At 52.7% G+C, this 25,083-nt stretch overlaps 7 protein-coding genes across 7 annotated transcripts; 3 read left to right on the forward strand and 4 right to left on the reverse strand.

Annotated features, from left to right (window-relative positions):
• Window positions 1-470: 470 nt before the first annotated feature.
• Window positions 471-8,316, reverse strand: BDZ83DRAFT_748827 (uncharacterized protein; the record flags this gene model as incomplete). The annotated part of the gene is made up of 3 exons (XM_060513672.1): window positions 471-4,742; window positions 4,872-6,894; window positions 6,947-8,316. 3 exons carry the CDS (start codon window positions 8,314-8,316, stop codon window positions 471-473), a joined length of 7,665 nt encoding a protein of 2,554 aa, XP_060368758.1.
• A 2,521-nt stretch (window positions 8,317-10,837) lies between these two features.
• BDZ83DRAFT_607802 (RNA ligase/cyclic nucleotide phosphodiesterase) lies at window positions 10,838-12,409 on the forward strand. Its single transcript, XM_060507451.1, has 3 exons — window positions 10,838-11,266; window positions 11,337-11,580; window positions 11,653-12,409. The coding sequence occupies exons 1-3, from the start codon at window positions 11,147-11,149 to the stop codon at window positions 12,258-12,260; spliced, it is 972 nt and encodes a 323-aa protein (XP_060368759.1). The 5' UTR covers window positions 10,838-11,146; the 3' UTR covers window positions 12,261-12,409.
• Window positions 12,410-13,754, reverse strand: BDZ83DRAFT_607805 (60S ribosomal protein L44). The gene is made up of 4 exons (XM_060507452.1): window positions 13,644-13,754; window positions 13,230-13,321; window positions 12,950-13,134; window positions 12,410-12,887 (listed from the first exon to the last, which is right to left on the reverse strand). Exons 1-4 carry the CDS (start codon window positions 13,645-13,647, stop codon window positions 12,848-12,850), a joined length of 321 nt encoding a protein of 106 aa, XP_060368760.1. The 5' UTR covers window positions 13,648-13,754; the 3' UTR covers window positions 12,410-12,847.
• A 1,297-nt stretch (window positions 13,755-15,051) lies between these two features.
• Window positions 15,052-16,299, reverse strand: BDZ83DRAFT_98223 (uncharacterized protein). The gene has a single exon (XM_060516042.1). It carries the CDS (start codon window positions 16,047-16,049, stop codon window positions 15,237-15,239), a length of 813 nt encoding a protein of 270 aa, XP_060368761.1. The 5' UTR covers window positions 16,050-16,299; the 3' UTR covers window positions 15,052-15,236.
• Window positions 16,300-17,225: 926 nt separating this feature from the next.
• On the forward strand, window positions 17,226-19,601 carry BDZ83DRAFT_748830 (uncharacterized protein; the record flags this gene model as incomplete). Its single annotated transcript, XM_060513673.1, has 2 exons — window positions 17,226-17,638; window positions 17,693-19,601. 2 exons carry the CDS (start codon window positions 17,226-17,228, stop codon window positions 19,599-19,601), a joined length of 2,322 nt encoding a protein of 773 aa, XP_060368762.1.
• A 1,598-nt stretch (window positions 19,602-21,199) lies between these two features.
• Window positions 21,200-22,162, forward strand: BDZ83DRAFT_648377 (uncharacterized protein; the record flags this gene model as incomplete). Its single annotated transcript, XM_060510176.1, has 4 exons — window positions 21,200-21,243; window positions 21,306-21,364; window positions 21,409-21,581; window positions 22,040-22,162. 4 exons carry the CDS (start codon window positions 21,200-21,202, stop codon window positions 22,160-22,162), a joined length of 399 nt encoding a protein of 132 aa, XP_060368763.1.
• Window positions 22,163-23,372: 1,210 nt separating this feature from the next.
• Window positions 23,373-25,083, reverse strand: BDZ83DRAFT_569963 (FAD binding domain-containing protein; the record flags this gene model as incomplete). The annotated part of the gene is made up of 2 exons (XM_060504251.1): window positions 23,373-24,540; window positions 24,614-25,083. The coding sequence occupies 2 exons, from the start codon at window positions 25,081-25,083 to the stop codon at window positions 23,373-23,375; spliced, it is 1,638 nt and encodes a 545-aa protein (XP_060368764.1).

Below are 25,083 nucleotides of genomic sequence, written 5' to 3' on the forward strand. Positions count from 1 at the left end.
TGGTCATGATCTCACGTAGAGACGGAAGGTGACGAGGGCATGAAAGTCCACAGTCACCAAGCCATGTCAGGCAACTATTGCGTCTTAGCTCTCTCCATCACGCCGTAGATAGGCGATTGAGAACTACGTAGAACGTCGGCTTGGTGATCAAATGATCTTAAAAATTTTCTGTGCTACCTTGTCAAACTCGAGCCCTGCAAACAAACCAGATCTGTTCCACTCGTTCGATATCCGCCTCCCACCTTCGGCCGGTCCAAACGTGATGTACTCAAACAGCATTAAGAATCCCCTCCGAAAACAACTTGCCAAACTTCCCTCTCCAAACCTCTCATTCCAAACCTCTCATCAAACCTCCCGAACTGAGCGAACCTGAAAGTCGTAGCCCTTGCCAAAACTCTGATAGCGTGAATGAGATAGAGTCTGCTTCATCAGACTCTTGCAGTCGATGCGCCATCATCCTGGTTTGCTATTCACTTTTCGTACTCCTCGAATTCCACTGAGCGCAGAAGCTTCTCAATCGATGCGATCTCCAAGTATGGACGGAAATACAGAGGGAATCTCGGGTCCTTCTCTCCGTCCTCAGTGACCGGGATAGCAATGCGTCCATCCTCACCGAAGCTACGGATGCGGTTGCCATGACGCCTGTTGAACAAGTCAAACTCCAGAGTAGCTGGAGTGATGAAGTGATAGACAAAGACGGGGCGCTTCTGTCCATATCGAATGAGACGTCCCTTGGCCTGTCTCATGTACATGTCGTAGCTGTCCGAGTCTGTAAATAGAACTCCAGCAAACATGAGATGGTTCGCCTCGATCAAATTTGTGCCAGCGGACTCTGAAGACATGAGACTCTGGATCAGAACGGCCTTTCCATGGTGTGACTTGAATGCCTCAATCTGATTCGAGTCCTGATCGCCTCCGTCGGTCATGTAAACGCCAAAGCCGTTGTCGCTGCGAATGAGGTGGTCGTAGACCTCTTTCTTGATGCCCGCATACGCAGCAAAGATCAGAACCTTCTCGTCATCAAGGACATTGTTGAACATAACGTTCTCCATGTCGGATACCTTGGCACTGGGAACGGCCGAAAGATCGTGCTGCAGATTCGCGGGCGTCGCAAATATCTCGCTAGGGATAAATGACCCGCGACTGAATGCCTTGCAGCTTTGCATGGGGCACATTTGACCACCAGCCTCAGTGAAAGCACCAAAGCAGTCCTTGCAAAGCGAGTGACCGCATGCAATAGAATGATGCATGTCAAAATTTGCAGCAACGCGATCACAGACGTTGCAGGTGGCGGACAGCGGGCTTTGGCTTCCATGAAGAACATGGTTCAACTTCATCAGAAACATGCAGCGGCGCCATGCCTCCGTAGTGAGCTTGATGCCAGCCTGGACGCTTTGCACAACCAATATGAGATTGTTCAAAGTCTCGTCAATGGCCTGCCCACGGGGCTTAATCGTCTTGTCCTTCTGTGGTCGGTGAGCTGGAATCTGAATGCCGAATTCATAGTCGTCCTTGGTGGCTTTTCCATCGAAATGCTTTTGAAGTTGAGCCGCCATGTCGCCAGTGTCCTTCAGTCCAATAGCCAAAGCCATTTCCTCGCATTTATCCTGGCTGTCCTGCTCTTGGCGAATGAGGTCGATGAGGGCCTCTCGGTTATCGATCCGACGACCACCAGAGCCAACCCACTGGTTCTGCAAGCTGTCCAACTCACCATCGGACAAATCGTGATCCGAGTCGAGAAGCCACCAATTGGCAGAATTGTATGTTCCAGGGCCACCCATCCACTCAGACCAAAACTTGCAGTCCCAATAGTTCTCTCGACTAGGGGTGTAATCTGAGCGGATCGAGCTTCGGTGGACGATCGCATCATGGAGATAGTTGATGAACGCACTATCATCAGAGTCGCCGTTGGTGTTCCTCATGAAATCGAAAATCTCCTCCATATGACCAAAGTAGGCATCTTTTTTAGTTTTCCCACTGCCTGTATCAGCATCGTTGGAAACCATATTCGCCAGGTACATCATTTTGTCGAAGAGGGATACCAGAATCCGGGTGCAACGGGCAAGGTGATCACCAGCTGCAGCAGACGCTTCGTTGCCGAGACGCTCCAGAGTCAACTTCGCATTGGGTTCTGTCCACCCCATGCCCTCGAAGCCCTTTCGGCCGGAAGAAACGGACAACGAAGACAAGAGAAGTAACGCGTCGACCGCATCCGACCAGATAGATTTTCCGGCAGCTTTGACCTTGGAACCGGCACTCTGGGTCATTTCTTCGTTCAAGATGGTGCGAAGAAAAGTATCAAGACCACAGGGCATGCTATCAACGTCCCACTTGGCATCATGAAGAACCTGCTGTACAAAATTGTATACCAAGGCTTCTTGAGTGTTCATGGGAGTGAAGCAGGCGACCTCGGCTATTTCCACACCTGGAATCTCTGTCTTGTTCTTCCGCAAGAAGTGGAGAAGGAATTTCTGTCCCTGCTCATGGCGATCGGCCGCGAGCTGAGCGGACAAGGGCTCTGTGTAGCTGCGGAATGTTTCGGCGTCAGTTAGTTCGGATACCTTGGGCCCAGCCGTGACATTGGGGAAGAATCCTGGCATTGATGGTGTCGGTCGCGCAACATGAACATTGAGCAACGCTGCAGTCTCGCAGATCTGACCGAGGTTGATGGTAGGCGGTGTACCTGAGAGGATCCATTTCGAGGACGCGACAGCGTTCTGGAAGAAGGTTGCAACGGATGTGTTCTCATACGAAAACTCATCAAAGACCACGCGGCAGTAAGTGTACATTTCAAGTACCTCGCCATTCTGGAAGGCCTCCTTTACATCAATGGTGACGGCCGTCGTGGGCTTTGCTGCCTTACTCTTCTTCTTTCTGGGTGTCGCCTTGGCGGTCTGTTGCGTTTTCCGATCGCTAGCTTCCACTATGTTGGCCGCGGCCATCCGGACCCAATCATTGCTGATGGTGCGGCGACCTTGGATTCTCGCCTCGACATGCGCATTGTTCGGGTTGTCAGGGTTGCTGTGGTCATAGGCGGCATGCTTGATGGTTTCAACCACTTCGTAATGCCAGTCCTGGGAGTCTCGGTTCGATCTCTTCTGACGGATTGATGGCATCTGGGCGATTGCAGCGAGCTTGTCGATGTTTTTCTCAGAAGCCATCAGGGTGCTGCTGACAATGATGATGTCTGCTGCTTCCATGCTCCTCCGTGAGATATCAGTCGTTTTGGTGAGCACGAGAATTCGAAGCTGACGAACAAATCTCTTAGCTTCTTTGGCCCACTGCGACACGATATGAGGTGGCACGATGACCAAAGTGGCCTTGATGTGGATGAACGCCGTGGTTCCTAACCACCGAGAACGCTCCAGAATAGAAAACTCTGCATGCATGGGAGTGGTTGTGTAATCAACAAGACCAAGTGTAACTATAGTCTTGCCGTAGCCGATGTCGTGTGCAAGAACACCTCCTCGGGCATAGTTCTCAAGCTCTGCGACAGCACTTAAGCGCACGTTCACAGATGGAAGAACTCGCTCCTCAAATTCCCTTTCAGTGAACGATTCGTCTCTTTCGCGGTGCCGCATCCACTGACAAGCCTCGAGTTGATCTTGTCGAAGCATCATTCCATTCTGCAGAAAACGGGGCGGCTGAAAGAAGCCTTGGGGAGGATAGGGACTTGCCTGAACAGCGCCCATGCTGTTCTTGAAGGGGGGCAACCCCTTCAGGCTGGGCTCGTGGTAGCTCATTTTCACACGGAAATTGCCACTTCCGCGAGTTGAGCGGACCATGGGCGACATGATGTCCTTGTCGACCGGGAAGTAACCATGCGCCCGGTGCGCGAGCGACGCTGGGTTGAGCAGAATTCTCATGCTCAGCACATTGTATCCGTCAGCTTCACTCGGCTCCAGTCGGGCCTGGATCTCGAGAGGAGCTGGTCGTCGCAACATAGCCTGCTCCGCTTGAGTCGCCACTGCCTCGTCCTCGATTCGCACAACGCTGCCATCCGCATCCCAGTGGTGAAGAGCCTTTGGAGCGGTCGGCGAGCATCTGTAGCACGCATCACCAGAATCCAGCATGATTTCACCGACTGTAAGAAGTTCAGCACATGCTAAGGCCGGCAATTTGTTGATGGCAGAAGATGCCAGTGCTAATGCATCCTTGATCTCATGCTGGGCAATCGTGAACCAGATATCGGGCGAAGCTGCCATGCTGTTTGTACCGGAAGGGGAAGTCAACTGGGTGAGGAGTGACTTCACTGGAAAGTGCATGTCGGTCTTGTCCATTTTGATCATGATGGACGGGATCGAAGATTGACAGTCGATATTCCTGATAGCCTGCTCCTGCAAATCGTTGAGACCAATATGGAGGGCTGGATCACGCTCGTGGACAGTGATATCCAGGGCGGGCGGCAGAGACGTGTACACGCCAGGCAACACGGCCGTGACTGTAGAGCCCGGAGGCTGTTCCTCTTGGTGCTTGAACCCTTTGGGAAAAACGCAGATGATGTCTCGCACTTGATCCGGCTCGAGCTTTCTAGGGTTCTTCGTCAAGACCCATCGGTCGGTTTCGGCAGCTCCATTGCAGTTCGTCTGGAGCATCATGTAGACGGGACCGAGAGGATCGTTCTTGGTGAAGAGGAGCCCCAGTGGGGTTGCGCACTTGTCTGTAAAGTGGTAATACCCGTTGACGACATGCGTGATGTCGTTGACTAGAGAGGGTGCAAGGCCGTTGACTTCAACAAGCTTCTGGTTGAAAGCATTAATCCTTCCATCACTGGCGCGTTCTTGGACCAGATCCACGTTGATTTTGCGTTGGACAAATAGCTTCTAGCTGTCTGCCGTAGGAGTGAACTCCGCGTCATGGTCTGTGAGCACTGCTTTCAAGAGAGGCTGGCGAAGGTCGTAACCTAGAGCAGCCAATTCAACTGCCACTTCGCCGGCTGAGATATCGTTCCGAATCGATGGGCGCCCGAATTCAATATAGACGGGTCTCAGGTGCATGCTCCACGTAACGTCCTTTTCGGTGACGACAACGACGATGATTGACTTTTCGGATTCGTAAGTCACAGTCAGATCGTCTCTGAACTTGAGGTCCGTCTGGTAGTAATGAACTCCGCCTGCACACGTCTGGATTGCGCGGTGTAAAGCCTCGAGGTGGTCGCTGAAGGTCTGCTTGTCGAGGTTGTGGAGAATATCGCCACTGTGAAGGGTATCGGTACCTGCCCAATCGATGTAGAGATGAGCTGGCAAAGCAGCAATCGCAAGCTCTTGAGCCAAACTTCTGCCGATTGACACCTTGTCGTCGATGGGGTTGGCCCTATCAAAATTGTGATCGGGATTTCCGGCACAGCTTTGGCAGCGCGTCTCATTGCAGTCCTTGCATCGCAAATAAACACCGGTGTATTGATGCTTGCGGAAGGCGTCGCAGCGACATTTTCGGCACCCATTACGGCAGAGGGTGCAGAAAAACTCGACTGACTTATTGCCGTCCCAGCCGGAGGAGACGATCTCCTGCCAAGCCATCTTGTTGGGAGTGGTTGCCGAGGCAGAAAATGGTCGATCGATTTCTTTTCCTTTTCTGCTGGAAGATGTGTGGGTTTTGCGTCCAAGGGCGGAGGTGTCGACGGTAAGGAAAGATTCTGAGAGATCGGAAGGCCCGGCCTCGTCAGTCGAGGTGTGAAGAACGCCGCTGCTAGGCAGCAGCTGGGTGGGGTTGGCTTGGGCAAGACCCTGCAAGTGCCTGTTGCTTGCCTTCGTCTTGAACCTGAACTCGGCAATGAGGGCACAGAGGATAGCTGCACCGGCGACGGTGGTCGTCATTGCGTTTCCGGCAAGGTCCTTGAGCTGGTTTTCCCCCTCGACCGAAAGCGAGATGCGGTCAATGGGAATGCCCTGCACAGCGAGACACTCGAGTCCGAGGAGAGGACGGCCATCGTACGAGATGAAGAGATCAGCTGAGGGAAGAACACACGGAATGACACCCAGCCTTCCGCTCTGTCGATCCACGTTCTGTCCGACGTCAAGAATGAACATCTTGTGGGTGAAGTCATACCCCTTCTTCTGTGCTCTCAGGTACTCGATGTCGAGTAGATCCTGCATTCGCCAAGTATAGGCTGAGATGACGCCCTGCCAGGCGTCCTCGCGGGGCTGAACGTTGCCTCTGTCATCCATCCGAGTATACGGGTTCGACGTGCCGAGCTCTTCCTTTCGACGTGCCGACCTGTGATCGGCAGCACAATGGACAGCCTCGACGTCTCTCTTCGGCTTCGAGAGCAGCGTTCGTTCCAATTGGAATCGAGTCTGAAGCACGCGCGGATCAGACGGGGGAAGCAAGAACTTCTGGAGGTCAGGCGGATTCTTGAACCACTGCGTAATATCCATGAGCTTGACCCATGTATTAACGATCTCCTTGGCCTTGTTTCCATAGTAGCGAGCATCTACTCCGAGTAGATATTTTCTCTGCCTCGTTTGAGGGACCAAGAAGTTCTTGGAGTCGACTTGGACATACGCCGCCACGTACCCGATGCTTGGCAGCCAGAAGTCCTTGAATTGGTCCCACGGAGCCCTTGTGACGTTCTCCAAGATGACGATCTTGGGCCGATGGGCATGGGTGTACATGAGAATGGACAGGAAAGTTTTGGTTGACTCTCCCTTCTCATCTTTGATGCCTTCGAAGATTTGTTGAAGGCCATCGACAACTTGAGTGGCCATCGGGTCGTCTTGTTGAATGGCTGAGATGCCCCTGGCCTTGAATCGCTCGAAAAGCTTATTGAGACCGGACTTCTTCTTCTTATCGTTCTTGGCGTAGTTCAGGCTCGAAAAGTCGACGCAAGAGCTTCCAGCAATGAGGACGTCGATTCCCAAAGGAATATCGGCCATGGCTCCGGAAGCCGTCATCCTACATTACTGTCAGTACATGAAAGAACGCTAGTGAGAGGTGAAGTACTTACGCCTGAGTAGCTCCGGGCATGCCAACGTCGACGACATTGCGAAAAATCGGGCCTGAAGGAGCCGCATTGCGACGAATGAAGGCTTGCTTGAACGGTTCAATCTCAACGCTGAAGACATGGCTGTACTGAAGGAGTCCCGGATAGCCGCAGGCGGTGGCCGCTTCAACGAACTCACGTAGAGCCAGGATGGGACCATCCGTGCCGGAGCACATGGTCGCAATCCTGAACGACACGCCGCCGGCATTGAGGAGCTTATTCAGGCCGAGCTTCAATGCCTTGTCAAAGATGATTGGAAAGGCGTCGCGCGGGCGGTTCACAGATCGCTCATCCATAATCAGAACAGGCACTGCTTGATCCATGGTGGGCTGAGGAGTGAATTGTGCTCCAAGTTCTGAATTTCCTGAGGCAGACTGAGATCCAGAAGGAAAATGGGTTGTGAAATTTAATCCAGGTGTAGAAGCTATGCGACCCGAAATCACGTGAGTATGAGAACCCACGTGAGGCGAATATACCGACGGATATGCAGAACCCGACGGAGACTCAGCAGTCAAGTGAGAAGCCATGGGGGCAAGGCTATCATGTAGTCCCTGCGAGGTGGAGCCACCATGTTGGCCACCATAGTAATCTTCGACCGGCGGTGCGACTGGAACATAGGACGGAGAGCCTTGGTTGAAGCCTTGACTGTGCATCAAGTCCTGGTTTTGTTGAGCCATAGAGTCGTCATGGTGTTCGTTATCCTGGCCAAAGGTCTGCTCAGATGGTATCAGGGGTACAGTCTGTTGGCGCGTCCACTGATCCCCATTCTCGTCGACGTATCTGTAAGTCGCGATGAGTTGACCATTGCTGTCGTATTCTTGGCTGTTAAGGAACCAGAAACGGCCCTCGTTATCAGCGTAAAATTGCTCCATGGCGGCGTGGCCAGTGGCGGGCCCATAGGCGAGAGGAGGAGCAGCGTTTGTAACTCCGTCTTGAAAATCAAAATCATTGCTATTATTGGTCTGTCCGATTTGCGGGTGAGTTGTCGGGCCTAAACCCTGGCCGGCCGGGCCGTTTGGAGGAGCGAGGGGGGGCATCCCCTCGAAACTCGTGTGGAAGTTGATACTCTGCTCGGGGCCCGTGGAAGCAAATGGGCCAGGATCCCCAAGGTCAGCGTGAGGATCTTCAAGGTCGGCGTAAGGATCTCCAAGGTGAGCGAGAAGATCTTCAAGGTCAGGGAGATCTCCAAGATAACCATCGCCAACCTGGTGGTTTCCGTGTTGTATATCGTCGTCATTAGGCCATCCATCGTCGAGATCAGGGCCAAGGATGTGCGCCGGATCGGAATCCGGAAAAGGATTTCCCTGCTCATCTTGGCCAAAGGGAAAAGCCATATTTGCGAAAGACCAATGAGTTGACAGCAGAGAAGTCTGCCACAGGAGGAATTCTCGAGGTAGTGAAAGACGAAAAGGGGAAGTCTGAGTGAAGCGGTCAAGTGAGGTATGTACCAACGACGAGACACAGCCAATTCACCACCAAAATCAGCAGAGTTTGATGCTTTTTGAGGGCTTCTGACGATGTTGATGATGAAACAAAAGGAAGAAGAACTTGGTCTGGTTTGGTGTGGCAGAAGCTGGCAAAGTGATGAAGCTCAGTAAGAGTGATGAGAGTGTTGAGAAGAGGGAAGAAGAGAGGTAAGTGGAAAGTGGAAAAGTCTTGGGGGATTTTCCAAGCTCAAGGATGGAAGAATCTTTGTGGGAGGCCCCACGAAAAGTCATGTGCTCCCGCCTTCAGAGCGGAGAAGAGGGTTAGACTCAAGAAGGCGGGTGCCCTCGACCTTTGAAGCTATTCGGGGCGAGAGCTATCCCCTGAGGACGTCTTAACAAGGCGGGTGCCCCTGAGGAGGGAGACGGGAACATTGTGTGAGAGGCTCCGCAAAAAGGCACTGAGGGCTGACCTCTCTTGGTGATGAGAGAAACTTGCTTGACAAGGCGGGTGCCCCCGTCCTGGTGGCTCTTTATGGCGAGAGCTATCACTTGTTAGTTTCCTAACGAAGCCATGGCCTTTCAAGAGGAGCTCCCAGTTCATCTGTCCATTATATTCTAGAGATATGGTGTAACTCTGAGTGAAGGACTATCAGCTCTGTCTCAACAAAGAAGAGTCTTCTGCTCAAAGGTGTGGGCAGTTTATCATCTATGTGTATCTTGCTGAGTATCACCAGAAAGGATGTGGCGAGAGACGGGGCACTGAGAATGATTCAAAATCGACGTCGAGTTCAGATAGACCGTGCTTAACTTTGGCAAGGTATCCTTGCTCAGCAAAGACACTCTTGAGTCTTTGCATTTTAGGCGAATGCCCCTGAAAGGAAAATAAGTTGGTGCCTTCCAGCCAGGCCTTTCTCTACAACCTTTGGCCTGTCACAGACATGCGATGTACTCTCAAGGCGAGAGCTACTCGCAGAGACTTTCTGCTTGACAACATGACAACGTTGAAGGGCAGAAGAAGAAGAAGAAGTTAAGAGGCTACTTTCTACTCAGAATGAACATTCTCATTGTTGAAAGTGCGGTGACCAGAACTAAGACTGATGATGTTGAGTTCAAGACATGTCTGCGGGAACTTGATGGTTCTAGTAGTCAGCGCATCCAAGGATGGGACCACTCAACATCTTCAGAGCAAAGTATTGGCCATCATCTGAGCACTGCCACAGCTGACGAGGACGGATTTCCTCAAGAGTAGCTAGCATTGGGTAGTTGGGAGACTCAGACACTCGTTAAAGTATCTCGTCAGGGGGCAAGAGGTTGTCATCTTGGAAAGGCTCTTCCGAAACGGTAGGGCCTATGTTTGGATAATATGCCCAACCTTCTTCTCGAGAGAACTACATCAATCCGAGACTTTGAACTCACCAGATGACAGGAACAAGGTAAAAATGGGTGGTTTAATGTTGATGTTTGATTTGTACATTCCATCAGATGTTGGTAATGGTGCGTGAGTAAACGAAAGGGATCACTTCGACTAGCAAGCTGATGGCAAGAGAAGCTACGAGTAAAGAGCCATATTGTGTGCAACTTGCAAACGTAAGTGAATTGACCTATGTCCACTCATGCCTTGTCCAACTTTGAGACGGCTTATCATAGCAGTCATACTAATGGCCGTGGAAAGAGTCATTGAAGGGAGGCTGACTTCTGCTGTAGTAGCCGGAAGCCAGAAACAGCTTTAGACACGGTGATAGTGCTTTGTAGGATCATCTAGCTAGAAACGATGACACGTCTATCCAGCGAGGAGCAAGTGATGCCTCTTGGAAATAGCCATGCACGAAAGGATAGAGGTGATGGAGGAGACAGATGAGAAAATGGGATAGGGGCTTGGGAGTGATGATGTCTTCCCTCTGTACTGAAGTCGACTCGCATGTGCGTAATCCGGGCATACCTAGAAAACGAACAGAAGTCCGAGTTTCTAAGTTTCTAGTCGCGAAATTGGAAGGGGGAAAAAAACAGAAGAGAGAGAAGTGTATGCATATGCATCTGGAGTCCGGCCATCCAAGCCTTCGACTTCGAAGGTCCGATACCGTTTCCAGGCTACGGCGTATAAACAAGCGTCCCAAACGCCACTAGAGCTGCGGCCTGCAATGCTTTGCAGCAGAGATTGAGCACTTGCCCGGCCTGGATCATGGGGACCAAAACAAAGGTGCGATCACAACTTGACAATGCGAAGGTGGAAGCATGCTTCGCAGTAAACTCGTCTGCAATCCAGAGGCCTGAAGTCAAAACAAGATGAGTCCCAGGGGCAACAACATACCCGATTGGCCGTGGCATCACGGGAGGATTCCACATCATGTGACCCAACGCAGCGTGTATAGCTTAGTCATGAAAAGCAGTCTCCGCCGGTGACCGACGGCACCCATCCGTCTCCCCGTCCATAATTGGTTCGCGGCCGAGGTGCAGCTGAAGGGCGTATTGATTGGCGGTGACGACGACCTCACTCTTCAGCTATCCAGGTTCGTCAACGGCTTTAGTCCTTATTCGATTCGCCGGGACTCAATACGAAGTCCAGCCTTGGCGCTTGACCTATTTCGCTCGCGTCTGCTCTCCATTCTCGCTCCGCTTCTCGTCTAAGCCTCGTTCTTCAGAATACCTATATTCTCGTGTCTTTGTCTTTCTGCTGGAGATTTGAGGAAATATCCAAGTGACACTTCGCTCCCGAAACACAACCTCCAAGACATTCGACATGGGCTCTGAACTCGTCTCTACCGATGCCAAGAATAAGTTGGAAGACTTGTCTGGCATCACGATTCTGCCTGGTCAAAATCCATATGAAGCCTTCATTAAAGCTTGCAATGATAACCCAGTAAAGTCCAACCTTCAATGCAAGCCTGTGAACAGAGAACCTCCAAATCTGATGAGTGGAAATTGCGTAGGCAGAAATCCAGGCCCTCTACCAAGCCCACAGAACGAAGAGAAATAAGCAGCAGAAGCAGAAGTTCGTTGCTCCCGACTTCAAGGAGCTCATCATTGACCCTTTCCTTCTGAGATTGGAAAATCCGGAGATGGAACCGGGCTTCCAAGACCCTCGCAATTGCTTGGTCTTTTGGGCCCGGCCGCCGGATCACATTGTGCAACTTTCGGCTTACCTGCAGTCTTTGCTTAAGAAGGCCGCACCGAGTGAGATCCCTGAACAGTGCAACAATGAAGAGACATGAGAGACCCCTTGACTAACACGGGGACCTTCGAAAGGCATCTGGCTCATGCCCCAACACCGAATGCACCTTACAACTCTCGAGGTGACGCACTCCAAGACGCCTGAAGAGATCGTCACTCTCACGGATAACATGCGCTCGGCGATTCCCTACATCACGGATTACACCTACTCCCACAGGTCCCGTCTCGTAAGGCCCATGATCTCCTATGACCTCTCCGCCTTCGCCGTCTCCTTCCTTCCGGCGTCTGGCGAGCCGCCACTGAGCCCGCCCCCGGCGCCGACCGCCCAGCAGCAGGCCATCGTGCAGGGGGACGACTACACGTACCACCACCTCCGCCGCGACATCTTCACCCTCGCGCAGTCGACGGGCGTGCAGATCGAGTCGAGGTACCAGGTACCGAGCGCGCACATCACGCTAGGTCGGTACCTTACGGAGAAGGACCACGATACGCCCGAGGCGAGGAAGAAGTGGGTTGAGGCCATTGACGAAATCAACGCTTGGCTCGAAAAAGAGGTCTGGGACCGTCCGAATGCCGAATGGATTGGGGAGTGGGTTGTTGGGCAGGAAAGGGGGTTGGATGCCCGTAATGGACAGCTGTGGTACGGAGGCGGGAGGACGATCAAGCTAGGGGAGGGCTTCTGAGACGGAAACCTGGCTGGGCGCCTCGGCGCCTGGGCGTGTTGCAGAAACGAACTCAAGATCTAGATGAGGAATAGACGGCATGGCGGGAGATGACGCGGCGGATCCGATTCACATTGGACAAATAGATGGGATGGGAGTTGAACATGATAACGTTATTTCGTGACTCAGTTATGTGATTGACCGGTTGAGCCTCATAGAAGGCATCTATCTTCTAGCGACCACAGATTCGGGAACCTGGGCATGTCTCAACAGGGACAAGTTCATCCCACCTCGAGTGTGATCACCACCCTCAGGACAAACCGTTTGTCGAGTTCCCACGCATCCCGCATTTTCTCTTGTCACTTTTTTTCTCTTTTCGGTTTGTGGTTTCTCTAAGCGCGGACAGCAGGTGAGGGGTGAGGAGGGGAGGGAAGCTTGATGAATTGCTTTTGGTATCCGTTCGCAAGCAAGGGCTTTTATTTGTTCCCTATGTAGAGTTCCTCAAATGAGAACTGGTAACCCTCTTCGCCGCCATTGTTCCAGCCTGATGATGATCCGTGTGCCGTGAAAGGAGCCATAAAAGTCGGTCGACCGAAAACACAATGCGTTTAGAAAACGAGGGCAGCACCCTTGGTCTTCTTGTCACCACTATGAGGGTTGTCAGTATATGATTCGAGGTCGCGTCCATTAGATAGGGGATGAAATCATACCCCAACTCGAAGTGCTTGCAGCGCTTCAGGGCGAGCTGGAGCTTGGTCTTGCACTTGATGCACTCCAACCGCAGGACAACCTTCTTGGTGGTCTTAGCCTTCTTGTGGAAGACAGGCTTGGTCTGACCACCGTAACCGGACTGCTTTCGGTCGTAACGTCTCTTTCCCTGCGCGAACAGCGAGGCCTACATCGAACAACCATTTAGTGAACCGTCCGGATCGTGTATCGGGAGTGCGTCGCTAGAAATCGGTCGTCGCGCGCGAGTATTGTTGGACATACCTTGCCGGCCTTGTACTGGGTGACCTTGTGCTGGGTGTGCTTGCGGCACTCCTTGCCCTTGCAGTAGGTCATACGCGTCTTGGGAATGTTCACTGCACCCAGGGTCAGCCTCCAATGTCCATCGTCAAGACTAAGTCCATCTCGCAAAAGTCGTGTGCCATTGCCGCAGCCGGATTGATCCCCGTAAAGCCCGAGTCCTCTCCGTCGAGCGCTGCCGTGGTGTCGGACGTCGTTGGGTGTTCGTGTCGATATTCGTACATCAATCCCCCCGTTCCCAAGTCTTTTCTTGTCGATAGCGAATCGGCGGCAACACAACGGGCGGCGAGGTCGGCAATCCTTCTCTTTCTTAAATCGAATCCAGCTGCTGGCAATAACACCCAAATAGCATAACATTTCATTCCAATAAAGACTTACCCATCTTGGCGGCTGTTTGTCGATTTCGCTTGCCGGAGTGTCGTGACGATGAATTTGTCGGGGCCGGCGGGGGGAAGTGAAATTCAGTCGTTTTGCTGAAAATGTCGCTTGTGTGCGGGTAGGGCAGGTGCACGCTAAGCAATTTCCGCTTGCAAGACAGGTGTGGCTGAGGCGAGGTTCAGCCTCAATTCGAGGCAATCGGGCTGTCACACGTGACTTAGGTCGGGTCATGAGGCTGAAGCTGGTCGCGGCTGGTCCCAGCTGGCCTTCCATGTAACAATTCATCCTGATTCCCGGACCCAAATCCCACTCTCTATGTTATCATGTCATTACCTATGCTGGGCCTTTCATTGCAGGTTGCAACTACTAACCAAAGTTCAACAAACCTCCAATTGAGCTGGCTAGAACAAGCCTTTCGTACCTGTCGAGCCTGTTTACTTTACGAGGACGCGCCTGGCCGATGACTAAGAAGTTTCTACGTCGCTTCCCGTCTGGATCTCCCTGGCCATTGGCGCTTGACATTTCCATCTTCGCTCCTCGCGTTTCCCCCATAACCTTGTGGTGAAAAATCGACGAACCGTCCAAACACCGAAACACACGCCGTTCAGATCTAGGGCGAGCGTCGTGATCTTGGTCAATCCATCGCGCGTCAGAATAGTGTTTCCATGATAGACACGCAATCCTCTGTTTCGATCTCGCCCTATCTGGAAAGTCCCAACTCACTTTGCGACTCGGACGAGTCATGGCCGGCGAGGACAGGCAATCAGACTCTCAACAGACTCACGAAGACCAGCGCCGGGACCTGGCCTATGCCCTCCTCCCTTCTTCGACTCGACAACCTTCCCGCCTTCTTCCCCTCCAACCTGAACTTCCTCACAACTCTCGCCCGTCCGCCCTCCCGAGGCTTTCTAACAATTTCAGCTGACAGACGATGTCATCGCACCATCGCAGATATACCCCCGCTGTCATTGGCACCCGCGGCCAGAACTGACGTCACTAATAACCCAGCCTTTATTTTCCATTAATCCCAGCTTGGACCTTGCAAGGCGTTCTATTCGAAGCTCAAAGGGAGGCAGTTTCGGAAAAACTCTACCATCAATCAGTGACGCGATGCCTCTATTGTACGGCTCCCACAGGCCCAGGTGTCACTTGCCCAGCATGACGTATATTGAACACTATCCATGAGGCTCGGGAATTACCATCGTGGTCTAATCCAAACCACCCTGGTATGCCTATTCAGGATTCCAGGTCCACGCGAAAAAGGTGAGTTTAATTGCTTCACGACGAACACTTGACCTGGGGAGAGCTCGGTCGAAACCCATGATGGCATCCCGTCAATGACGGCGGGCCCCTAGTCTCGACGACTAGCCCAAATAGGATGCTAGAAGCCCGTCCGTCACCCTTCACGGCCTCCAAGTTTAAAGAACATCAATCAATTTGACGGGCGGCAGGGCGGCAGATTAACGGCTTCGGCACACTATGGCCAACTTGCTGTCCTTGAGTACTTCTAAATCTGTGTCGACTGTTCAAGCCGTGGTTCTCATGCCATTACTTGGGGCAAATATGATGGCTCAGATTGTTATTGATCATCAGCTACTGCAGGGGCGATTCTTTGTCAGTGCTTTCAATCTTCGCCAACGAGGAACGCATAGACCTCGAGATGGCAATACTACTCTTGCAAATTGAAGCACAGGGTCCAGCGGAAGCCAAGACAGCTGAACAGCCGGAGTGCATACGGATGAAACTTCCACGGCAATGAGGTAGCGAGCCTCTTGGTGTTCTCACCGTATAGTTCAGGATCGGATTGCATGCCAGCAGGTCACGCATTCCCACCACCTTACTACGGTATTGACCGGACGAAATAAGATCGAATTGAAGCGAGACCCGACTGAAAGGGCGTCCGCCTTGCCTGAGCCCGAAGCTAATTGTGCCGGTATAAACACTTTGAGTGGGCGAAACTACGTTCGGCTCACCGTCAGATGGTCTTCCGGTGGCGTTCATTACGACGACGTACCAGAGAACGAAGATGGGATTCTTAGGATTTGGACCATACGAGACCACACCGATACAATTACGGACCATGGCCTTCCTGATTCGGTCTGCCAGAAATACAACGCTATCAAAACAAGAGCCGCAACAGGAACTGGACGATTTGAAGGGTTGTGGCGCCCCAAAACAGCCCACTCCCTTCGCGGACGGCAGAGTTGTAGTGCTGCAGAGCGGATGGAATGGAATGAACAGGGCTGGAGCGACGAACCACGCCGTCCCAGCGCCGGTTTTCCGCGCCCCCAGAAGAAGCCCAGTGCCGGTCTTTTTTGTCGAGTTTCCCCCCCCAATTCGCTTGCTCTCCGTTCTTAACTTGACAAATCGCACCACCAAACTCGCAACGTGAGTTGAGCTTGGCATGAAACGTCGCCCAACGCCGCAACGTCGACGGTTTCAGATGCAGCAGCTCCCGTGCGCTTCAACCACGTTCCTTGCATGTCCACACCTTAATTGACGCCCCGATTCACGTCCCGGTTGCTTTCTTTAGCAACAAGCTACAGCCACCCTCCCTGTTCTTGGGTGCCGTGTCGCGAGCAGAGTGGGAGAGGAACCAAGTTAACCAACTGTAGTTCTTGGTCCTATACCAGACGGATCTACGCATAAGCCAGGTTTGCCAGGGCCCCACAAGGGACGCGCAACCCCTTCTCACACTCTCGAGTCTCTCTTCCTCTTTCCCCTACCAACGAGGCGCTGATCCCATACGCTCTGATACAGCTCCGCGAAGGCTGTCTTGCCTGTGCTGCAGATTCGTCCGTCCAGCTGGCGTCCCGGCTGTGGCGGGTATCCGAAGGATCATCACCAAGGTCCTTATTTTTCGGATATCGGAACGCGATGGGTCTGGAATACCACCAAGCTCTCGTATGGTCTCAGTAAGACCGGTATGCGCGATGAGGTCGGGTCCAACTCCTGAATACGGGACCTGCCAAGCTCATTCAATCCAAACGGTACATACGATGATGGGCTTGGAAGCTGGGGAAGGGATGGAAGAAGCACTTCGTCCGCAACAACTTGAGGCTCATTGGCCCCTTGTCCCCGGCTTGGCGGCTCAAGGCAAATCCTTGCTCGCTCCCCGCGACGTTGGGAGCTGAGACAGTCTGGCGTGGGAATGGTGGACAGTCAAGTCAGAGCCAAAGAGGCAAGGAGGCTCGGCAGTCCCCGAACCCTGGACATCCCAACTCAGGCCGACTGTCTGCCTCCTCTCCGCAGATCAGCCCGGTCAACCACCCCCCCGCTGCCGACTGGTCGGTCCCATCTGCTCGCTCTGTTGCATGATATGTGAGTTTTTGTGTCTTCTATACGTCCAACACTCTGTGCAGGGAGTTGGCTTGTTTGAAAAGTAAGGTCTGAGCCGGTGTCTGGACATGGAAGCAAAAACGTCACTTGCACAATTGTGTTCCCTTCTTTATAGTATTAACCTTCGCTGTTCCCCCTCCCTCACGCTCCCTCTTGCATTCGATCTTTTTTTTTGCTAGGCCAAGTTTCCATCACCAGATGTTTTTGTGATACCCAAATACCCAACTACTCACTCCGGCAATCATGGAGCGAGCACACTCTCTACTCACCAGCACGACACGATCCATCAGCAGCAGCCGGTCCAGCACCCGTTCATCCCGCTCAAATTCATTATTTCAGTCAACCCCAGGACAGGAGAAGGGGGAGTTCTTTCTCCCCGCGCCAGCCACTACGATCCCACAACCGAAACTCCGGGTGCGCGCGATACTAGGCCATTGCCTGTATCGCAGGGTTGTGATATGGACGGTGACAATTTCTATGCTGATCGCGCTCGCGTACCTGAATACGCCACTATACACCCGAGATGGAAAGATTCTAGGAGATGATTACAGAATAGGTGGAATGGGCGGTGACCCAAAGAAGCAGGGAAGGCCGGCGCCACCAGAGGAAGATCTCATTATCGACAGTGACATGCCGCCATGGCTCAAGTTCAAGCAGTGAGTGCCATGTCGTTTTCTAAGAGCTGTGAACAACCCGCTAATGTCATCAAGTCTCAATGGCTACTTCAACGGTCTGAAGTCCATCGTTCCCATTGCCAATCACACACCTGAATATCCCAACAACTCTTTCCCGGCACCCGTCACCACCGTGCCTATTTACCATGATACCCCTCCTACTCCCACTCCTTACGCAGCTCACCCAAACTACGCGTCTACTGAGTATCAGAGAGATTACCACCCTGTCAAGGAATGCTTCGTCGACGAAGAAGACAAGATTGCAGTCCCCGACATTTGGGCATTTGATGGTGTCCCCCAAAACCAGCCTGATCCGGCCATCGGCTCCCACACCGTGCTCGGCCTACGCAATGACGTTTGTTTCGATAGATTTGGCCGCTACGGCCCCTACGGACTTGGTTACGATATTCGCGAGGGAGGCACTTCTCAAGGTCAAGATACGGAGCAAGAGGGAGCTGACGTCGTTTGGACCAAGACTGGCAAGATCGATTACAGCCGTGTTGACTGGGGTGTCGCGCAAGATAGATGTGTCGAACGCAACAGCGCCCGCTTCAACAATGGCACCAAGCAGAGCACGTACGACTCGATTTACAGTGAGCCCGAAACCAACGAGACCGGAGTCAAGCAGATTGATCGAATTGCCGTCGTCGTCCGCACCTACGTCGGATTCGAGTGGACACAGCTCGCCATTGTCAACTTCCGCGCGATGATCTCCGAGCTCTCCCTCAAGTCGGGTGGCGAGTACAGCGTTCACTTCCTTCTCCATGTGAAGGATAACGAGGCTGCCATCTGGTCGGACCCCTCGGTGGTGCAGAGCATCCTCGATGCAAACGTTCCTACCGAATTCCACTCGCTCTGTACTCTATGGTCGGAAGCCGAGATGAAGCTTTATTACCCGGGTCATTTCGCCGACGCCATTGAGAATCCCTCGAATGGAGATATTCACGGAGTCTACCGCAGCGCCCAGATGCCCCTCCAGGTGTTCGCCCTTCAGCACCCGGAATACGCCCACTTCTGGAACTGGGAGATGGATATGCGCTACATTGGCTCATACTACGAATTGCTCGACCGCCTGGGATCCTGGGCTAAGCAACAGACTCGCACCCTTCTCTGGGAGCGGTCATCCAAGTATTACATCCCCGCCGAGCACGGTTCATGGAACGAATTCGCCAGTGTTGTCGAGAGAGAGCTCAACGCTTCTGGCCGCCGCGCCATTCTAGGCCCCCAAATTTTCCCCGGTCGTATGTCGCTCAAGAGTGAAGAGGCTGGCCATTCCATTCTGCCCGCTTCCTGCGCCCGCGGTGGCAATCCTGACGAGTGTGGAGTTGGTGAGGAAGCCGACCTCATCACATTGAATCCCCTCTTCGACGCCGACGAATCCGGCTGGGTTTTTGCCAAGGATGTCACTGGCTACGAGATGGTCTTTGCTCCGCCACCGCGCCGATGCTCCATCGTCACAGCTTCACGACTATCTCGCCGACTCTTGGCCGCCATGCACGAGGAGATGTGGCGTCTGCACCACAGCATGTTCTCGGAAATGTTCCCCGCCAGCATGGCTCTCCACCACGGCTTCAAGGCGGCTTACGCACCTCACCCCGTATTTCTGGATAGAGCATGGTACCCCTTCAACACTATCGAGAAGGCCTTCAACGGCGGCCGCGATGGTACTACGGGAGGTCACGGCAGTCCCTTTGACCTTAAGAACGAGCACAACCACAAGGGTACCAGCTGGTACTACAACTCGGAGTTTGCCGGTCTCCTCTGGCGCCGCTGGCTCGGATATCCTCAGATGGATGGCCGCGGCGGTAACGGCGGCCGCGCCGGCGAGGGCACATTACGTGGAGGCCAAGACGAGGAGTCCCACAAGGACAGCTCTGGACGCTTGTGCATGCGCAGCATGTTGCTGCATCCGATCAAGTGGGAGAACCCGATTGAGCGAAATTAAAGCGCGCCTTGGGATTTTTGATTTTGTTATCAGGCATTGAACTGTCGATGAAAGTTTTGCCGTCATCGAGATGACAAGCGGAAAGCGTGTTGCAATGCCCAAGGTTTTCTTTGGCCCTGGCTTGCAAAAGTTTGTTTCTTCATGTTGCTACACCCACCCCTTTTCTTTTGCATTTACAAACAACCTGGCTACATAGAGTGTACATATCGAGAGAGACTACGACGACACAGTACGGATTGGGAGGTTATACCAGCCGGGGGATTTTACGGTTCATGAACCCACAAAGCGTTTGATTCTTCTTTGCAAGATGAGAAACAGGATCATTATTCCGTGGGAGAGAAACAACACACTACGCAAAAAGAGCGCTGGCAAAGGTTTCGTGGACGAAAGCGTGGAACGAACAAAATCTCTTTTTGTACATAGAGCGTAAAATCATCGCTCTTTTTTTTTCAACATTGTTCTAAGCACTGTTTCTAAAACAGACACTCACACATTCACATACTCAACTCTTGAGGATGGCGAGATATTGCGACGGCGTTCGGGGTAAATTGGACGAGCTTGGGGCCCGAAGATTTAGGTTTTGGTGTTTGGTGGACAGGTAGCGAATGTGTCAGTCAGAGACTGAGTGGCAATAAAGAGAACACTCTATTCCACACAAACTTCTTGAACCGCCCACTTTGTGTGCTTGAAGCTGCCTCATTAATGGATACATGAGACGAGCAATTTCAGTATTGACCAGCATGAGATTCACAGCGCAGCATGGGTGAGGCACCCCATGAACTTGATTGATCAGTCGACGAGGCGTTCGTCGCAAAGGCGGAAAATGACAAAACTGTCAAGTTCGTGAGCCTCACATTTCGAGCAAAGCGAAGGGAAGAGGGGACTCGAGTTTGCCCCGGATTCACAGTGCATGCTGCCCATGACTCTCCCGACCCCTCCACCTTCTCCGCTTAACTCCTCCGATCACCTCGCACTTCCGCCCGTTCTTCCAGGTCTAGAACGCCACCTCTCCACGCTTTAAGTAGGGCCGACCCCAGCGAGGCCTCCTCTGTCACATGGCAGAACAAGGTATCGCCCATGAGGAAGAACGACGAGACTCGAGAGAGCGGCTCGCCGTTCTGTTCCATAGAAAGGCCCCGAAATACGGACTGCGGTCACCGGTGGTTTTTCTGGTGACTGGTAACTGGAACTGGTATACGAGCCCTAGATGGTAGCTTTTCGCCGGTGGGAGTAACCTCTGGTATTAAGTTGGGGGCCGCAGTGGCCGCGCGCGCGGCTCTGGGCGTCAGGTGGAGGAGTAGAAGTGGGAGAAGAGGGGGAAGGGCCCAAAGGAAACCAGGAACTCGACTCAGGTCCAGGGCAGGGTGAGGTCTAAGAAAGTATATTGAAGCACTCTTGGGGGAGCTGTTGCAGAACGGCCATGCCTTGTCACATACCGGCCCGATGGGGGGTCCAGCAAGAGGGAGTCCGCGCGAAGCGGGAAACCCGGGTTATAGTATAGCATTGAAGACGCGGCCTCCACCTCCTCCCTCTCCACTCCTCTCCTTCGCCTTGGATGAGACCGGGGAAGAATAAAGATCCAAGGTCGGTATCTCCGGATGAACCGAACGTCGGTTGTTTCTGTTCTCGCTTTCGGGATGAGGTAAGCGGGCTCGACGCATGGGCTCATGTTGGATCTCTTGGCGAAACCCCCCTCTGTGGTAGGTGTTCCAGAGAGATGAAGCGTGAAGGAGAAGCCGCGGCTTTCGGGGCTATTCTCCTCGGTAATATAAGGTGGTGTGATGTTATGGTATATGTCTAATTGTAGACACGAGGTGGGGAGTCGCTGCTGTCTATCTGGTGCTGTACCTGATGGTACCTAGATCCTCGGACTATTGGTGGCTTTGGAGAAATGTCAGATATACCGGATATCTTATTTCGTCCAAACATGGCGCTAGTCTATTCTCGAATGCTTTCTACTCGCCACCAAAGTGGCCATCGGTACAGATAAATGGGCCGTTTCTGGCCAAGCCAGGAACATATCGAAATTAGTGGGATAATGGGATTGAGTTCTAGACTAACTCACATCCACGCGGGTACCTTTTATCGCATCGGTATATTTGGGACCTCGGCAGATAGTGGTGTAGGTGAAGGGTAGAAAGTCTGAATCTCACTAAGCACACTTCGGGTCAATTGGAATACGATTGGAGAATGTCGACGTGAACGTCAATGAAGGATGGTAGGTTTTGCACGGCATGATTACGGAGATCATGACTGCGATCATTGAAGATTATTTGATTATGAACGCGCCATCTGGCATCAACAGCACAAGAAATGGTGTAATACGGCTTGGTCCGGGGGTTGACGAATATTGGTGAGATGTCGTATGTACTCGGGTCCGAAAAGTCCGGGACTTCGCGCCGTAGTTCGGGCTGTCGAACATGCCGACAGATGGATAGAGCGGACTTTTGGTCAACGTCACTGTTCCTACAGAGGGAGAGCTCGGTCACAAGTCCTTGGTTCGAAGCTGTGTCCGTCCGTATAACAGTGGCAGCGACAATGCCACTTGCCATCCTGACTGAGTAAATGAAGCGAGGTTGTTTTCAATGGGGAGATTAGTCTGAGTTGTGCTTGAATGCCTCTCAGCATGCTCGTACTCGCCAAGTATTCCTCAAACTGTTTGATCTGCGGCTGTTTGCCAAAAGTCCATCTCACAGCGAAATGTATTCGGAGACGAAAACAGTTAAGTTTTTGCCAATCAAGACACGATGTAATTGTGACGTTCAGTGGTGCGATATCCAAGTCTTCTCCCCAATGGCCTCAGAGATCAAAGGGGATAGACAACATGCATTGTCTTTCTGCCGCAAAGAGCAGGAAATAGTAAATTCGCTGATGACAGACACATCGTACATTTATCAAAACGGGTCTTCTCCATACGAACACTTGCTACAGATAGAAAGAAGATAATCGTCATAATTATACCGCGAGGGATACAGATCTCTTGATCGATGGAATTGGACTCCCACCCAGACAATGAAGACTGTGCCTCATGTGCCTTTCCGTCTTTAGCAAGCTAACTACACCGTTCTCAGAACGTTGACGAGGTCCATCACAACCGCACGCCATGATGGGATTTATGCGAGGTGTGTTACCGGTTTGAGGCTCTTAAACATCGAAATACGATATGTACAGAGGTGGTATGATTAGTGGAAGCGCCAGTCCAGAGCTTGAGGGCCGAAGCTAGACGCTATCCGTTGATGTTTAGGCATGTCTTGCCGTGTTGACTCGCACCGATAAATGAAATCTTCGTTTGCCGGTTGTGGCGTCTTGCTGATCGGTACCTATTGTACAGGGCTACGACCATGATTTTGCTCTGCCCCCTCTATCTGGGTTTTATTATATATTCTCCATGTGATATACTTCAAAGGGCCCACGAAGATCGTAAGAGGCGTGGTGTTGACAATGAAGTGGGTTGTCTCGTGTGCATTTGGGAGAAATATTGTACAGATATGCGATAGCCCCGCCAGAAGCTTTTCAAGCCACGACGGAGCTGGATGTTGAACGCCAGACGAGGTCGCTCCAAGGACCTTTTTAGAGCCATCCGCACAATTTCACAGCCTCTAGCTTATACTCAGGAAATACCAGCTCCTCTGCAGTGAATGGATGGGGAATTTCAAACCTGACGCTTGAAACCAGAAAATAAACCGAAAGGGCCAAAGGAATGATCGTGACCCAGAATTGATCTCCTGAGGTATTGTTCATCTTTGTCTCGCTCAATTTTCATCAAGACTACTACCAATCACCATCCCCCACTGTGATCAAGCTATCAAACCTATTTCCCCTACCCGTCACAAACCTCATTTTCTCATCACTCATATCAGCCTCCTCCGGGACATCACCAGTCCGATCCGGAAGCACGTCCTCGATAGCCCACGCAATCCTCTCGGCGCCCGCTCGTGCGCCCGCGAGGTTGGCAGCTCCTGGCCCCAGACGTAGCGCGGCAAGTCTTCCTGATATGAAGAGCGGCACGTCTTTTGACCACTTCAAATCGTCGTCGATGCACGGCAAGCCCCCGTGGCCATGGATGGGATGTTCCTGCAGCATTGTCTGCATATACGGCAAGCTCGCATAATCCGTCTGCACTCCAGTGGCAAAGTAAATGAAATCCATACCCGGCAGGTCCCCTTCCGCGGCCGGCGGCTCCGTCTTGACGTTCCAGACCTTCTGCTCCTCGTCAAAACGAGCCTCGGATAGTTTGGTGTTGGTCAAGAGGCGCAAGCTTCCCTTGGCTATATGCTGCTTCAACCTCTTTTGGTATGGCGGCGTGATGCTCCCTCCGCCCCTGGCGCTCTGAATCTGCTGTAGCCGCTCCTCATCCGAGTCGGCGGACCAAAAGTATGCCTGCTCCACGTTGCGAAACTTGCCCATCCACGCGAGGTCAATATCAAACGGCTTCACCTTGCAAGGGCCGCGCATGAGGTGCCAAACTTTAGTCACGCCGCGCCGGATAGCCAGGTCAGACAATTGTGCTGACGTCAACCCGCCGCCCACGACGAGGACATTTGTCGTCTTCTTTGCGGAAATCTTGACCTGCACAACCGGATCGGGAAACTTCTGAATCTGCATGCTGTGGCAGACTTGAGGTGGCGCCGCGCAACACGGTTCGCTGTTAAGGCCTAGGACGGGAGGGATCGTGGGCGCGTTGGCTGGGCCGACGGCCAGGACGACTGTTCTCGCATAGTGCGTTCCCTTGTTCGTGTGGACGGCAAAGAGGTTTGCATCCGGGGAGACTTGCTTGATGGTGCGGTACTGGATGTCTTCCACCTTTTCGTTTTGGATGAGGCCTTCGCGGAGACCGTAGCGATCGACGATGCATTCGCAGTGGTTGGCGAAGAGGTTTGTGGGGGGCGTGAAGTAGTCTTTGCGATCTCTTTCGTCGACTTCGACGACGGCGTGCTGTCTATGAGAAAGCCAGGTTAACATCGGCTTATACAGAAGTACAGATATGAAGGGGCGAGGCGTTGCTGCTTTACTTTGGGTTTCGTGACTTGAGCCTCGCCTTGCGCAGGTGCTTGCTAATTTCCTTTCCGACGCACGCCCGCAGCTCCTGTAGTTCGTTTTCCTGGTTCCGCTCGTGAGCTCTGGCGAGCAAAGCATCGCGATCACTCGGGTCTACGTGGAAGAACATGGGGCTCCGGAGATGAGTGATGTCGAAGGTCTTGAAGAGACGATTCCAGCGGTTCATCCACTCGTCGCCCGTGGCGTCCAGGACCAATGTCGAGTAGCGTTGGCTGCGTTCCGGTGTTCTCTTCTCAATGATATTGCCGTTCCGTCTGTTCTTTAGGGGCATGCGACGGCCGTACTTGCGGATCCAGTGATACCGCTGGTGCTCTTCGTCTGTGAAGAGGGCTGAGGGAGAGTGTTCACATAGGCGGGAGGCGACGGCTAGGCCGCAAGGCCCGGCGCCGATGATGAGGACGTCGTGGATGAATGCTTCTGTCAT

This window comes from Colletotrichum acutatum, assembly GCF_030867785.1.
Source record: "Colletotrichum acutatum strain CBS 112980 chromosome Unknown BDZ83scaffold_15, whole genome shotgun sequence".
In the NCBI taxonomy this organism is placed as follows: Eukaryota; Fungi; Ascomycota; class Sordariomycetes; order Glomerellales; family Glomerellaceae; genus Colletotrichum; species Colletotrichum acutatum.